Source organism: Rhinolophus ferrumequinum, chromosome 27 (assembly GCF_004115265.2).
Source record: "Rhinolophus ferrumequinum isolate MPI-CBG mRhiFer1 chromosome 27, mRhiFer1_v1.p, whole genome shotgun sequence".
In the NCBI taxonomy this organism is placed as follows: Eukaryota; Metazoa; Chordata; class Mammalia; order Chiroptera; family Rhinolophidae; genus Rhinolophus; species Rhinolophus ferrumequinum.
This window is the reverse complement of record NC_046310.1, coordinates 7,919,903-7,936,190: the sequence shown is the minus strand read 5'-3', so window position 1 is coordinate 7,936,190 and position 16,288 is coordinate 7,919,903. Positions and strand designations below refer to the sequence as shown.

The following is a 16,288-nucleotide window of genomic DNA, read 5'->3' as shown; positions in this document are numbered from 1 at the left end:
ATTTGTGTGTGGATTTTGTATCCTGAAACTGCTAAATTTAATAAACAGTTGTTTGTTTGTTTGTTTTGTGTGTGTGTGTGTGAGAGAGAGAGAGAGAGAGAGAGAGAGAGAGAGAGAGAGAGAGAGAGATCTTTAGGGTTTTATACTTACATATGAGATTATATTGTTATAAAGATAATTTTACTTCTTTTCAATCCGAATGCCGTTTTTTTGTGTGTGTGTTTTTTTCTTGCCTAATTGCTCTGGCTCTAATTCCCAGTATTATACTGAATAGAAGTGGCAAAAGTCAGCATCTTTGTCATCTTCTTGATCTTAGAAGAAAAGCTTTCACTGTTGAATATAATGTTAGCTGTGGATTTTCACATATGCCTTCTATTATACTGAAGTAGTTTTCTTCTATTCCTACTTTGTTTACTGCTTTTATAATAGAATTTTGTCAAATGCTTTATGTACATCACTTGAGATGACCATGTGTGTTTCTTCTTTCATTCCATTAAAATGGTGTATTGCATTGATTGATTTTTGTATGTTGAATCACCCTCACATTACAATAATTAATCGCTCTTGGTCATGTATAATTTTTTAATGTGCTATTTAGTTTGTTAGTATTTAGTTGAGGATTTTTGCATCAATATTCATAAGGAATATTGATCTATAGTTTTCTTGAAGTGCCTTTGTCTGGCTTTGTTATCAGGGTAATGATGACCTCATAGAATGAGTTAGAAAGTATTTCTTCCTCTTCAATTTATTTCAAAAGTTTGAGAAGGATTGATGTTAAAATTATTTAAATGGTAACATTCACCATTGGAGTCATCTGGTCTAGGGCTTTTCTCTGTTGGGAGGTTTTTGATTAGTGACTCAATCTCGTTACTAGTTATAGGTCTATTCAGATTTTTCTGTTACGTCATGATTCAGCCTTGGTAGATTATGTGTTTCTAGTACTTTGTTCATTTAATCAGATGGATTTTTGAACAATGAATTTTGAATGAGAAAGACTTCAGGGATAGCTGCTAAGAGTTCTTGTCCTATTTCTATACTATATTATCTAGTTAAATAATGTCCCATGTTTTTAATCACATTTTGGTAGGCAATTCATCTTGCTTTTACTATCCACGTTTTGGCATATCTTGAACTCACACACACACACAAAATGAACTAATTAATACAGAGCAGGAATTCAGATTATAAATTTCGGAGGCAACTTTAATTTCGTTAAAGAACTTGTGCTTTAAGAAGATTTGGCAAGTCATTAGCTAGATTATATAAATTTTATCGGGACCATTGTTTAAAGCTATACAAACTACCAGGTTGGTCGTCATACTCACATACCTTGTAAAATGTAATGAAAGAATATTGTCCAAGGAGAAAGATATGTTTAAGAAGGGACAGTGGAGGAAAGGGAAGAGGGTCTGTTGAAGGTGCAAGAAGAGAACAAGTAAGTCAAGGTGGGAGGAGGAAGTCAACTCAAAGTTCAGTCATGCAATAGAAAGGAAAGGTGAACTTTGAATTGTAGGTCAGCCAAGTTGTTATTAGTCCTTTCTAAGGTATCCTTAAGGGAAAGTGATTTTAAATTGTTTCTCTCTTTTAGAGTTTTGCCGTGTTTTAGGATCCTCTTCATACCAAAAAAAAAATAAAAATAAAAAAGGACTATTGATATTTAGAATATTTGAACTCTTTGATTTCAAGACACCGGGCAAAAGATTATTTTATTATTATCTCAAATTTCTTGGAATTTCATTTGGAAAGGGGAATGTGGGTGTATCTGCCTTAGTGAAATTCAGTCTTCCACAGCTCAATAAAGTACTAATGTGCTGATTTAAATATAGAGGGGCCAAAAAAATGTATACACATATTAAGAAAGGAAAGTGTATTAAAATTGTAATACTCAATGTATACCAATAACAAAAGATGAATACAAGTCACGTTTGACTTCTGCAATTACAAGAGGTGCTCAACGCGGTTACCATCAGCGTCCAGACACTTCTGATTACGGCAAACTACTGCTTGAGCAACGTTGACCAAAGTGTCCACTTGTATACATTTTTTTGGCACCCCATTAGTGTTTTTATCTTCTCTCACTTAATTGACCTACCCTTTGGAAGTATTTTGTTTGGTTAAATAAATACAGTTTGGTTAAACAAATTATAATCATAGGCAATACAAATTTATCAAGAGTTGATTTATGACTATCCCATTTTCAAAAATTACACTACATAGAAAACTAAACAAACTTTTTTGTAATGTCACTTAAACCTTGTCACCATTCCTAATGTGCTCAATTATTAAGGGTCAGGGAGGAAATAGACAGCACAGCCTTACCTCTAAGTTGACATATGTGCATATGAGTAGACACACGTTTGTATATCTTGAATGCAACAGTTTTGAAGTTGTATTGAGATTTTGCAACTCCCATATGGCGGTATTCTTTCTAGTAGTTCTCTCAACCAGTTGGCATCTACAAGATGACGGTGATAAAATACAGTTGTGAGTCAAAGCATATCTTTTTTGTTGTTGTTTTTAACTCACGCAGTGATGGCTATTGTCCTAAATTGGCAGGTGAAGTGTGCTGTCCAGATGAGCCACACAGCCGGGTTTCCACTGGCATCGGCGACGCCTGCTGTGGCAGAATGCCATACTCCACCTCGGGAAACCAGATGTGCTGTGCCGGGAGGCTTCGTGACAGTCATGGCCAGCAGTGCTGTGGTGGCCGCGCCGTGAGCAAGGACCTGGAATGCTGTGGAGGAGAAGACGATGGTCTGGTGTACAGCCGCCTGCCAGGTAAAGGGCTTGGGCTACCTTCATAGATGGGGAGTACTGGGGACACAGTCATTAAAGCTGAACTGTATCTATTGCGACAATTAGGGACATATTGTACAACAGATAACTACATAATTGCACATTTTCATGAGCGAGTTATACGTTTCATAAAAACAAGAGTAAAACTCTCCTTGAAAAGGATCATGTCCACCAGAAAGCACACAAACCATGCGTGCATTGGTTCTGGATCCAGAGAATATTTCTTAGCAAATTATTGATGATAGTGTGGCATGATTTTTTTAGTCCTTTATTCTTCTGTAGCTATTATATTAACATTAATATTAATAGCAAGCATTATCATTAATTGAGTACTTACTATCTAGCAGGTACTATACCCAGCATTTTCTACATCATTATCTCAATCTTTACAGTAATCTTACATGATAGTCTTTACAGTAATCTTTACAGTAATCTTACTATTATCCACATTATAAAAATGAGGAAACTGAGGCACAGAGATAAGACACTTGCCGAAGATTACACAATTAGTCAGATCTAGATTATTATTATTTTTTTTTTTGGGGTCGTGAAATTTGAGAGATCCTCTTTAAGAAAAGAAAACAAAATGATGATGAGACAGAAATATAAAAAATAAATTTTTAGGAGGGAAAAATAAATTTCAAAAATTATAAATGTAATAAAAAGCAACCTAGCAAATCTCACTAACATAAAAATAGTATATTTTTCCCAACACGTTTAACTTATACCCTTCGATCACCTCTTTATACAACAATGGCTTTGTACGGTGATTATCTATAGAGGAAAGAGAAAGATAATTAATTCTTTCCTGTTACATGGTTAATCAAAAATTTCCTTAAATTATTTAAAGTTTAGAAAAGTGATGTTAAGCCTCACACATCATTGTTATAATATTATGTAAATATTTAAGTTTATTGTCAAATTTGGAGAAATATCTACAAAGGATCATTCTAAGATTTAAGGGCGTTTTCAGTTTTTTTAAGGTGATTTGCTGTGACTTGTCTTAAATATTTATTGAATTGATAACATCATTAATTAGTTTTTCAAGGTATCCTTATTGTTTGACTGAATTTGAATTTGAGTTGTTTATTATCATAAATGTAACTTTTATTGTAAATCAGTGAGAAGTATACATTTTTCCAATATATATATGAGTTACTTCTCTTCATAATTTGTGTTATCCAATAATCAAATTGCCTATGCCTTGTTTCAATACTGCATCCATTATTTTCTTGGAAGAGTTTACTACTTTTGGTATGATCTGAAATTTATTTTGTTACAGTTCTCTTCTTGATGTCAGAATATTTCAGTTGATTCCATTCATTTTTTTTCCAGCTTTTGTTTCATATTATATTAATTTTTCTATCTGATCTTTCTCTTTCTTTAAAGCGTCCCTTTATATGCATCCAAATTAGGAGTCTGTAGTTTCTTACGCTCCCCATTTTTCCAAATTGTAGCTAACATGGAATATTCAAGCCCCACTGACTTTTTTATAGGAGTGGTTCAATTCGTGTAAATATGGCTACCAAGCCCAAACCAGGTATTTCCCCAACTGGACTGCTCCATGGTTAGATTTCAAAAATGTCCATGGTCACTCCAGTTTCACATTTCAGTCCATATGAGGACACACGTATATGACAGAGGGCCAGATAAAGGGGCAAGAGACAATGGCCATAGCAGATTGTTGTTAACTGCTATCCATTTGCAAATTGTATAAAAATATCACCGTGTTTGCCTTGAAAGGGGCTCATGAAGCAAAGAGCCCTGAAGGTCAAACACCCTTAGCTTCGGGGTAAGTAAATCTACCCCCGCATCTAGTAAGGTCGGAGCTCCAGACCCTCTCTGAGCTTGATTTCAGGATGGCGGCATATCTTGATGGAGGTGGACTGTGAATTCTCTCCTGTGCCTTAATAAGAATACCAGACTCTCAGTATTTTAATAGCCCTTAAATAAGTCAGAAATGCTAAATTAAATTATTCATAACTAAGCTTCAGTCCTCCCAGTGTGTGAAATATAACATTTCCTTCTGGAGTCAAAACAATACCTGATTACTAGTTTTCTAGTTTATCTTTGGATCGCCATCGAGTGCGATTCCAAGGCATTTACTGTGCTGTGAAGTGCTAAGTCACACATTTGGATCCACCCCGAATCCATCCTATGTGTTTTTTAATCCAACCCAGTGGGGCACATCGAGAGGAAGATTTTTCATATATACGCTGTCAAACATATATACCTTGTCATTTTGTGGATCTCCATCAACTGCCCAGAAAATAGTGATCATTCATTGTTGTCCTACGTACAACAGAATTGGGTTTTAATTGGAACATGTCATGGACCCCGGGAATTTAAAATTTCCCTTACCGATGGCATAGGATACCTGGATCTGTCCTATAAGGTAATAAGAAAGTTGACTTTGCCAGGGAACACAAAGACATGAAAATAAACAGAAACCAGCCTCCCAAGGTCTTCTTTGAAAATGAATGTTGTATGAAATCAGGTGACACACAGGAAGCTTCTAGACACATAGGTAGCTCTTCCAGAACTGTCCTTCATGGATTGTGGACTTTAGAGGTTAGCCTTCCAAAGATAACTACAGTCCCGTTAAGGAATCCAGTCCAGGCAGTGTGTCCTAGACACTGCTTACTTGCTAAATGCTGTACCCAGTGACGGAACTAAAATACAACAACAACAACAACAAGTAAACAAACTCCCATGCTCATTGTTTGCCAGGCTAAGTTCTGTGTGCTTCACATACATGAACAGATTTAATCCTCACAGCACCCCTGTGAGGTAAATACTGTTATCATCTCCATTTTATGTGTGAGGAAGCAGAAGCCTTTTAACAGACACTGTAAAAACTGACCCCGATCACATGGTTGGTCCCTGGCTGTGTTACTTCAGGTAACACTAACTGCAGCTACACATGAACCTCATCCTTTATAAAGGCTAGACTACAATAGGGGTTTGTTTATTTCTCACATAATAGCACTCAGGTGTAAACCTGTCTGCAGACGAGCTCCCTTTCCCACAGTCGTCCTGACTGTTGGAGGTTCTGTCATTTTCACCAGGTAATTTCTAAGGTCGTCTGGAAGTTGTATCCATTCCTGCTGCCAGGCGGGGAAAAGAGCATGGCATACCATGCGTGCACGTTTTTCTTGGCCAGGTTTAGAGATCGCAAATGTTGTTATTCACATTTCATTGACTAGAACTCAGCTCTCTGTCGACACCTAAATGCCAGGGTGGCTGGGAGATTTGGCCATGAATCTCAATTGCCACCTTGATTAAGGAGAAATTTTAACTCCAAATGGTGATAGAGTCCGTGTTCTTAGCCTGTCTGAGCACTCTGATGCCTGGAGAAGCATTGGGTACTCTCCGACCCAAACCACGTCAATATTTAGCACGTCGGATGAGCAGGCCCAGTATAATAGAACTACCAAGCTGCAAACATTTTCTGGATGATCAGAAGAAAAGATATTAGAAACTCTGCCCTTTGACTGCACACCGCCTGTGTGCCCGAGTTAGAAGGCGGGGTACTGTGAATGAGTGTCTGGGTCTAAGCCAGGGACCTTCAAATTGCAGGACTCCTCAGGGTCTCCAGGCCTGTGCAGGGAGGCTGTAAGACCAAAACTGTTCTCGTAATAATGCTAAACTACCAGACACCTTTTGTACTCTCATGCTCTCCTGAGTGGAGTTTTCCAGCAACTCCATGCCATGTGATGTCACAACCCTTGAATGCAGAACCAGATATGAGAATTCAGTTCCTTATGTAGAAGTTAACAACAACAAAAAAAAGTATACACATTTTAAGAAAGGAAAAATCTGTATTAAAATTGTAGGACTCAATATATGCCGATAACAAAAGATGAATTAAAGTCATGCGTGTACATTTTTTTGGCACCCCCAGTGTTAAGCCAGACATTCAAGAGACTTACAAAAATGTAAAACAATGTCCTTCTTCTCACTAATTTTTTTTTCTTAGTTTGGAAAATACTTGTCATAAATATTTATGTTAACATGTTGTATATTATTATTTTAAAGCAATTCATAAATACATATTTCAAAAATTTATTTTAGTCTCTCACCCAGTAAATATCAGAAGATATAACCCAATAAACAAAAGCTGTTAAATCCTCATGTATTTACAGAAGTGAAAGGGGTCCTGAGACCAAACTTTGAGAACCATTCCTTTAAGTCATAGTAACCGTGTCTACTAGAAAATCTTGACATATTGTTAGTTATCCTGTGCTATGATTAACCAGCTGACTATCTCTTCCTCCTTTAGACGCATTAGTTAAAATCAGGTCCATTAAAGACAAAACCATGGTCGTTGAGCGGGACAGGTAAAAGTCCCTCTCTCCCACCCCCATGTCATAATGCGTCAGAGTTTTAAAATAACAGCAAAGCATCTCATTTTAGCATCTTTATTCTTCTGTTGCCTTTTTTTTTTTTTTTTGTCAATTGCCATATTCCTTCATTTGGTAAACATGTATGGTGGCTATATTCAGATGACTATATACAAGATACCATTCTAGGTGCTCTGTGAGTGTAAAAATGACCAAGATTCCATTTTTATCCTTAAGGACTTATAATTTAATCAAGATGAAAAGGAAATGTAAGGTTAAACACACTCTGTAAGAGAGGGATGCATGTGAGCGTAGTTTTTAAGACTGAGAGATCACTGCAGTCAAGGTGATGAAAAAAGCTAAACCATTGGATTGGAACGTCAAACGACAAGTAGGATTTTGAGACGTGTGGATGGAAAAAGGACATTCAGCTAAAGGGCATAGCCCGAGCTAAAGTGTGAAATTAGCAATCTGCAAAGCATGTCCAAGTAGGAGCAAGCTGCTGGGTTTATTGGAGGTGTACACGGTGTGTAGGGAAATAGAGGGAGATAAATCCGAGCAGACAAAAGGATTGGAACATTATTTAGTACTCGGGAGAGAGTCAATGTGATTTAAGGAGATCAATTAGATTTGGGTGGCAGAGTAGATGTGAAGGAGAAAGAAAGATGAGTCAGTTAGAACACTATTGCCAAAAAAGTCCAATGTACGTGTCCTAAGAAAGAGAGTAGAGATTACTTACTGTCCACTAGGACAATGCTTCTTTATCTTTTGGGGGGGGCACCCACTCCCTTCAGGATCTTGGAACGTTACAAACCGTCACTTCAATAACAGTACACAAACATTTGTGAATGTTTGTGAATGCACACAAACATTTGACTGCAATTTCATACACCCTCCACGTCCGTCCCTGGGCCCAGATTTCAGAATCACTTCTCCATTTACTTCAAGATGATATTCCATGCTACTCAAATATTTCTTAATCAAATCGTGACATTCCTCAACTCCCGTGAATCCAGATTAGCTCTAGAGTGCCTCGTGATATTCTGTAATTCTGCCAACCCTGGTAATCATAGTAGACCAAAGGAATGATATTTTTAAAGAGGGGAAAAAAAAAACAAACCTTTCCAGTATGTTGACCTTCCTGCAGGTTTCACTGAAAATAGACGTGCCACATGTCTTTCTCTTCTCTGCTGCCCTCCTGTTGCCCCTAATGACTGTGACCTTAATGACCTTCCAGAACATCCATATGGCCCTTTTTTCCCTCAACCTAGCAACACCATCCCTGCTCCACGAGGGTTTGGATTTCATAATTCTGTTCCTAAGCCTGCCCTCTCTCACTGCCTGGCATTGTGTGTCTGCCACAAGACCGGGCTGGCTCGTAAAACGTCTCTTTATGTACTTTATTACTTAAACTCTTTTATTTGCCTGCAGGAGCCCTTTAACAAAATCACATTGAATTGACTTTCTCACACCAAATCAAATCTCCCCGGTCCCAGTTCAGTTGTCTTTGTCAATATGTATTTTATAAATGGAGTGAATTAACAGATGCTGTTGGAACAGAAGTGCTGGGGTAGCATTTATGTTTTTAGTGCTCTCTCTGGGCAGATGAGTTGTGTAGGCGTGTTAGACAGGTATCTCGGCATGGAAGTCATGCTCGTCATTGCAGTGGATGTGTATTCTTAGCCATTTTCTTTGCACATATTTTATCCCTCTTTATTACTCTTTTTATCCTTAGCGTTTGCTTATATGGTTTTATCATTTCTGCCATTAGTCTTGAGTTGGATTTGATTATATCGTTTAGTTTTAAAAGATGGAAATTAAAGCCTCTCTGTCATTCCAAGAGGACAGGATTTTGTTTTTAAGCCATGACAAACTGATTATGAAAGACCTTTGGAACTTATTGCCTTATTTCTATTATGAATGTTGACCATGCAGACTTTCATATAAAACTCTCGGTTGAAATTGTTTTGGATAAAGGATACTGAGTTTTCATGTCCTGGACTCAGCCTTCAGCAAGATGCATGACTGCCGCTGTTTGTTCTATCCGTTGGGGTCTGGGAGCTTTGCAAAGAAGGAAGCATAGCACAGAACTCTATCCCAGGAGGTTGTACTGAAAGAATATTTCCCAGGAAGATTTCTATGACATAATGAGTTTTTGAAAACCATGATATGGCTTCACTCATATGTGGCATATAAAACTGAAAGCAACACACAAACAAGACCAACAAACAAAAGAATCATAGACACAGATGGCAGTTTAGTGGTTACCAAAGGAGAAGAGGGGAGGGGGGTCAAATACATGGTGATGGAAAGAAAACTGACTCTGGCTGGTAAGCACACAATGTAATATATAGATGATGTAGAAAGGTACACCTGAAACCTATGTAACTTTACTAACCACTGTCACCCAAATAAATTTAATAAAGAATTAATTAATTAATTAAAAATTGGGGGAGCATTTTACTGTACTTTTCTCAGTTTTGTCGAGGTGGCTGTAGAGCCACCTACTGGTGGAGACAAGTGTGCGTTGCTTTCTTTTCATGCTCCTCCACCAATTCTATTTGTCCTAAGAATGACTAATCACAGACCTTTTTTATTTTGTCATTCTTCTAGGCTTAAAATATAATACCTTGGCTTAAGATGTGGTCCCCATGATCAATCCCAGAGTTCCACAATGAGCTGTCATAGTCCAGACTCCGTTTTTCACCACTGTACTGATCTCATCTCAAAAGCGTGACTCATAATAGTTGGTCTTTTTTTAAGAACACGAAGCACGTGTTTTGCACATTGAACAATTTAGAAATTCATCAGCCTTATATGTTTATACATGCTTTCATTTTCAGCCCTGGCCATTAAATAACCATTGGTAACATATGGGAAGTATTCATAACACTGCGAGTAAAAAATAAATTCCTTTCTCTACTATTTTCTCAGTTGTATCCATTACAGTGGAAGCTACCCATTGGAAATTTATGCTGCTTGTATAGATATGCACTGGATAAATATGCTGTTTGATGTTAAACACCTGATATTTCAACGCATACTATACCACTTTATTAACACCTGCATCTTGTTCAGAGAGACACTCCACCTTGGCACAAATTTGATGCAGACCCTCTAGAAAAATAGATCAATCCATCAATAATCCATCACCTATTTTGTTTTCCTGGGGCTTATTTAAAATTGTGCATGCTGTGTGTCAAAGTTCAAAAGTCAAGGGCTACATGTGATAAATTAGGTAGGGGTCAAAAGTTATTGCAATGCAGTTTCCGAAGATTGTCTGTGTCTGAATTTGCAGCTCATTCATGCTGAAGTGATGCACTATGGGAATTACTACCAAACTCTGCTCTGAAACAGCTGCTCTCCCTAAGTGAGTTAGTGCACGTCAGACATCTTTATGTCAGAATATTGCAGTGATGGATGCAGTCTTCAGAAAATGCTGCATAAAAATCTGGTGTGCCGTTCTGGCCATTAAGTGAAATTACTATTTGAATTAATGGCACTGTCACAGTTTATCTGTGCAAAGAATGAACGCTGATTAGGGTATTAAGTAATTAGCAATTTATCACACTGGAACAAGGTTGATAATAATTAAAGAAGTAATGGTTTACCAAAGAAACGGCAAAGGGAGTCACTTCTTGTTATGTGAGTGAAATCTGGGCTGAAAATTTTAATTCAGTGAAACAAAGATGAAGCTCTTTGTGAAAGAAAGCATCTTTTTTCTAGTGTAAAAACACTTCATTATCAAAATTTTAGTTAACCTGTCAAGAGTCCCTCAGAGCGATCAGATGACTGATTAGGAATTTTGAATTAGGTCAATGTCTGCATTTTGATTTTATACTTAAAGCATGGTAAAACCATAAGGCAATTTGGGAATGGAGAGGGAGAATGCGTTCTGCTCCCTATAGGGCCCGTTTTCAGATTTTGATTGTTCTTTAAAATAGAAACTCAAATTATTTTAAGAAAACTGCTAGAGAAAAAAAAGGACAGTGAAAAATCCAAGGTGGTATTTAAATATCTTAATGAAGGCAGCAGAAAAATGTCCAAATGATACAAATGATATAAGAGTTGAAGTTGTGGATCTCTCTCTCTCTCTCTCTCTCTCTCTCTCTCTCTCTCTCTCTCTCTCTCTCTCTTTCTCTCTCTCTCTCTTTCTCTCTCTCATTTTTACCCATCATGATCAAGATTCAGGCTACAGCCATGGTCCTGCTGTGTGTATTTATTTGAGACAACTTCCTGGAAATGTTAAAACAACTGAAAATAATAACAAAGCTCCAAAGCAAACAGTTTACTTTTAAACCAATGACTTTGAGCAGTTATCACATTTAAATATGGCATGTCAAAACTCAGGTATGACCAATGTATATACCACTAATCATAACTACTATTGTTTAAATAATTGGGAGATAGTTTTTAAGGTGGGAAGATCAATGAGAAGGTTCTTTGAAGTCATGTGTGGATAGACATCTTTCTTAAGGCACGTACCAAGCCAGTGTCTACTTTAAGTAATTTTTTTTAAGTACTTAAAATTCCTTGGTCTGTTACTAGGAGCATCTTTCATAATGTAGGTGTTTGTACAAGACCGGATTAAATACTTCAGGACCCCAGGGCACTTTGAAGTTGAGGTTCTTTATGTTATTAGTGAGGACTGATAATAAATAAACAAAGTTCTAATTAAAATAAATGATTCATCACACCGTGCTCCTATATAAATGGATATCAATTCTGATATGATAGCAGTGTGGGCTGGAGTTTGGGCACCGTCATTTCGAGCTTAATCTGACTCTAGAGTATTGTTTATTTACTGGGGCTTTTCTGTCTGAATTTCTGTTGTATCTCTTAGGGAAGGATCTGAATGAGCTAGTCGGTATCTCAGGCAGAGATGCCTTTCCTGGAGATGTAGAGCTCCGTGACGCTCCCGGCAAGGTCTTTATGCCGCTGTCCCCAACCTCTTACCTACGTCTAGCGCTGTGTCTAGGATACCGTGTGGTTTAAAATATGGTAACCGAATGGTTCACCTGAATAGTGAGCATGCTCAAGGGGTGTAAATCTATCTGCTGAAGAAAGAGTAGGACGGTGGCTGCTGGATTGACAAAAAGCAAATGATGGCAGAGTACAGCCTTAGGAATAGAGACAGTGGAAATGTAATGGCTGTGTGCAGTGTCACAGGGATAGTGGATGGGGGAGCGGGATTGTCACTGTGTGAGGGATAGAAATGATAAATGTCTAACTATTACATTGCTTTGTGCACCTGAAACTAATTTAAAAAAAAAAGTTTAAAAAATGTAAAAAAAAAAAAAAAAAAAAAAAAGCAAATGTGGGTACCCTAGAAAAGCCAGGCAAAGTCTCACAAGACTCCTACTGCAGTGTCTTCAGGTCTAGGATGGTTCTGCCTCTCTACTCTGTCTGGCCTCTTATCCCAGAGTGCTTGGGTGACCTTTCCTCCCCTGTGAATTTCTAGACACTTCTTCTGAGTCCCTCTTTTATAAGTACCTTTCCTTCTGCCAGAAGATGTTATCATCACAAAATGGGCAGGCAATTCTCATGACAGAAATCAGAGCTTTTTTTATGGAGCTTGGAGAAGCATAGCCCCACTGAATGAATTTGGAACACTTCCTCTTGTGTGTTCTTTGGCTAATTAGTGTCTAGTGCCTTCGGTAAGAAGGACCCCTCACTGCACATTTAAATCACCTTGGTCGGGAAATGCTACCTTCAGTATTGTACCATTTCAGCAACTGCCTGAGTCTGACATTTTTATACCAAGCTTTATAGCACCCTCAGTTTTCTTCCCTTTTTTAAATTTCATATTCATATATAACATTTTATCGTTGCAGGGATGTTCTGTTGTGGGCAGGATTATGTGAACGTGTCACATACCATATGCTGCCCAGCTTCCAGTGGAGAGTCTAAAGCACACGTTAAAAAGAATGACCCGGTGCCAGTAAAATGCTGTGAGACTGAACTTATTCCAAACAGCCAGAGATGCTGTAATGGAGTTGGATATAATCCTTTGAAATATGTTTGCTCTGACAAGATTTCAACTGGAATGATGATGAAGGTAATTGATAGAAAACTTCTCAGAGGCACTGATTTGACAATGGAGAGCACGATACATTGTTCATAACTATTTTTCTAAAATAGGAATATAAAAACTCCTGCGTGCATTATTCATTTTCGCATTACATCCATATTAATACCCAATGAGTTCACTATGATTGATGTTATTGCAATGAATTCTAAAGGAATTAATAATGATTAGCTGTTCCCCCGGAGCTCTGCCCCGCACTTCAGATTCGGGCAAGACTGAAAGTCTCTGTGCCCTCAAGAGTCAGCACATGTCCTCTGGGGCCTCGTTTCATTCCCGTGGGTGCTTGGATGGAAACGGAGGGACATTCTGGCTTCTTCCCTGTAGGCCCGCAACCATACCCCACCCCTTTTCTTTGGTGGAGACCTTAGGTCCAGCAGATTCACTTAGCTGTTTTTACACCATATTCCTTGAGACCCAGGTGAGCAAAGGTCGCTGTCAACCCCAAAAGTGAGTAGGGGTTACACCCAGAGGGGTGTAATTATTTGTGTTTATATGCTGAGATGTTTCACCTGCGGCCTCGTCAGATGTGTGAGCATTACACTTGAGCAGGACTTCAGAAACCTACCATTTTGTCTCATTTGTTTCCTTGGTACTGTTTTAGTGTTCTTCTTTTCCTTGCTTTGTTTTGGCTTCCTCTGAGTTTTTCATTTTGCTTTTTCTTTCCCTTTGTTTTCATATCTCTTCTTTCCACGGGTTGTTGATTGAAACTCTCTGTGCATAGGTGTCCATCAGTAGGATAACCGTGTGGCAGCGTGGCTTTTTGTCAAGGAATCACAATACCAAGAATCCTTAGCAAGTATACTTAATTGACTACCCTTAATTAGGTATCCTAGGTTGGGGTGGGATAGATGCCTGGCTGCCACTGTGTAAACAGTTGGGTAAGAAACAGGGCTGGAGTTCTCACTGTGCAATATGCAGACTTTTATTTCATTTTCTCACTCTGGCACCAGACCTATATCTTCCAGTGGACCTTTTCCATTCCCTTCAATTTCACCAATTCTTTCCTAAGCGTATCTCTTTTGGTAAAACTCTGCCAAATGCAACTAGCCTCAACACACACATACTCCTAAGTTTCTAGCACATGACCTCTTCCCTTAGAGCTGAGACCTCAGGTGCACTTGGCATGCTTTGACCAGGCATCAACTTACCAAATGTTTCGCCATGACGTGACGGACATCCCCAACATCCCAGACTCCCCAGTAGGTGTTTCTGTGCTACTGCCTGCTTTACCACTAAGCCAGTGCTACAGATTGGAGGGTTTTGTTGTCATCAAGGCAACATCCAACTTTGTATTGTAGCCAGGACACACTAAACTATGCTGAGATAAAAACAAATGTGCTCACACATGGAATGGCTCCACAGAATTCTTTTTCTTTTTAGTTTTTCACATTACAATCCAATGTGAGGTAGATAGCTCTCCTCTAAGCAACGTCCCAGGAACCCAGCCCCTTCCATCTGCTGGTGCTTCCTACACAGCACTGAGGTCACAGTGGAAAGGGGGAGAGAGCAGGCGATTACATATGTATGGGCCTTACCTGCATGCATGATGCATCCTTTCTGTACACGAGCCACACAGACATTCCTACTCACATGACTCCTTGTATTGCAGTTAGGCTTGAAAGTCTAGAGTTCCCAGGAAGAAAAGGCAAACAAGTCCATCACTGAGTGTGTGGCATTGTTTCTGCCACATCCGTCTATTCCCCAGCTCCCCAAAACCTTTGAGCTGTCCTGTGTGTGTTAATTCCCTCCCTGTCTCCTTAGCTTTCTAGACTCCTTCATTGTTATGGGATGAGCCGTAAGAGGAATTGGTGATAAATAAAGGTGATCGGTTCGTCATATTTAAATTGAAGGCCTACTCTGTTTTTCTGAAGCAACTTTATTTTGACTGCCCTAGCTTTGGGAGAATAATTTAACTTATTTTCTGTTAAGAGAGGGGTTGAATGCAGATCAATTTTAAGTAGCAAAATATATTTGAAATACATGATGCTACCTATGTAAAGAGAAGGGGAAGTAGAATTCTGAAGAGTAAGGATATTGCTGTGTTTTTATATCCTGTGCTTTGGAATGAAGGAGTATTTCATTTTGTGAGATTAGAATATACTAGTACTTACCAGTAACTATAAAAATCAGAGATTCATCAGAGAAAAGGTTTATAAATATAGATAATAATGATTGTAATGACAGTTCATGAACTACTGGGAATTTCTACAATTTGGATGAGGAATACTCTTTGTTAAGTCCAACTTTCCCAACAGGACAAGAAGTGAGAATCGTCAAATATTACGTTCTTTATTTTCTCTAAAACTCCATTAGGAACTTTAGGAAAGTGTCCAAGTAACAACCATAAAACAACGACCACCGTTATTATCTGTAGTGTATCTATTGAGTCCCCGGCTTTTCCGGTGTTACCTCATTTCATTCCCCAACAAACCTGCATGCTAAATTTCCATTTTCTCACTGGAGAAGCAGAGGCTTTGAAAGTATAAGTGACTTGGCTCAAGGTCACAGAACTAGGAACTTGTAAAACTGGAGTTTTGAATCCAAATCTGTGTCATTTCAAAGTAAGTGCTCCTTCTAGAATACAAACTGCCTGCATTTCTTTTTATGAATTTTGAGATATCCATTGGTGAACTCGGTGGAAGAAAAATTCATTTGAAAGTTATACAAATCGACCCCACATATGTCTAAATGGAGTTGTAATATCCTCTCTTCCCCACCCGTACCACCTGGCTCAGGAAACCAGAGACTGCAGGACTCCATGCCCAGCGCCCGTGGAAGCCACAGCACTCTGCGGCAGCTGTGACTCCAACCTCACCAGCCACGGTTGTCCTGTCATCAGAGGACCTCACGGTTCCACAGAGCAGGCATCAATGGATGGAATGTGCTCTTCTGCAGAAGAGACTGTTCACACGGGAAATGCAAACACGCTCTCCTTCACAGGTAACAGGAAGTGACCGCCTGCCCTGGCTGCAGAGGGAAAAGCTGCTGAAATGCAGGTTGATTCCACTCTGACATCACCTCCCTCCTTAACCTAGTGTCAGTTAATTCCGTCACAGTTATG

At 38.6% G+C, this 16,288-nt stretch overlaps 1 protein-coding gene across 1 annotated transcript in view; it reads left to right on the top strand.

The window, feature by feature from the left end:
* The window catches only part of USH2A (usherin), a 559,517-nt gene that overhangs the window by 426,707 nt on the left and 116,522 nt on the right, over positions 1 to 16,288 (top strand). The window contains exons 49-51 of the mRNA XM_033099662.1: positions 2,557 to 2,778; positions 12,974 to 13,197; positions 15,963 to 16,167. Of these exons, the coding sequence (XP_032955553.1) occupies positions 2,557 to 2,778; positions 12,974 to 13,197; positions 15,963 to 16,167 (651 nt within the window). The remainder of the gene's footprint in view (positions 1 to 2,556; positions 2,779 to 12,973; positions 13,198 to 15,962; positions 16,168 to 16,288) is intronic.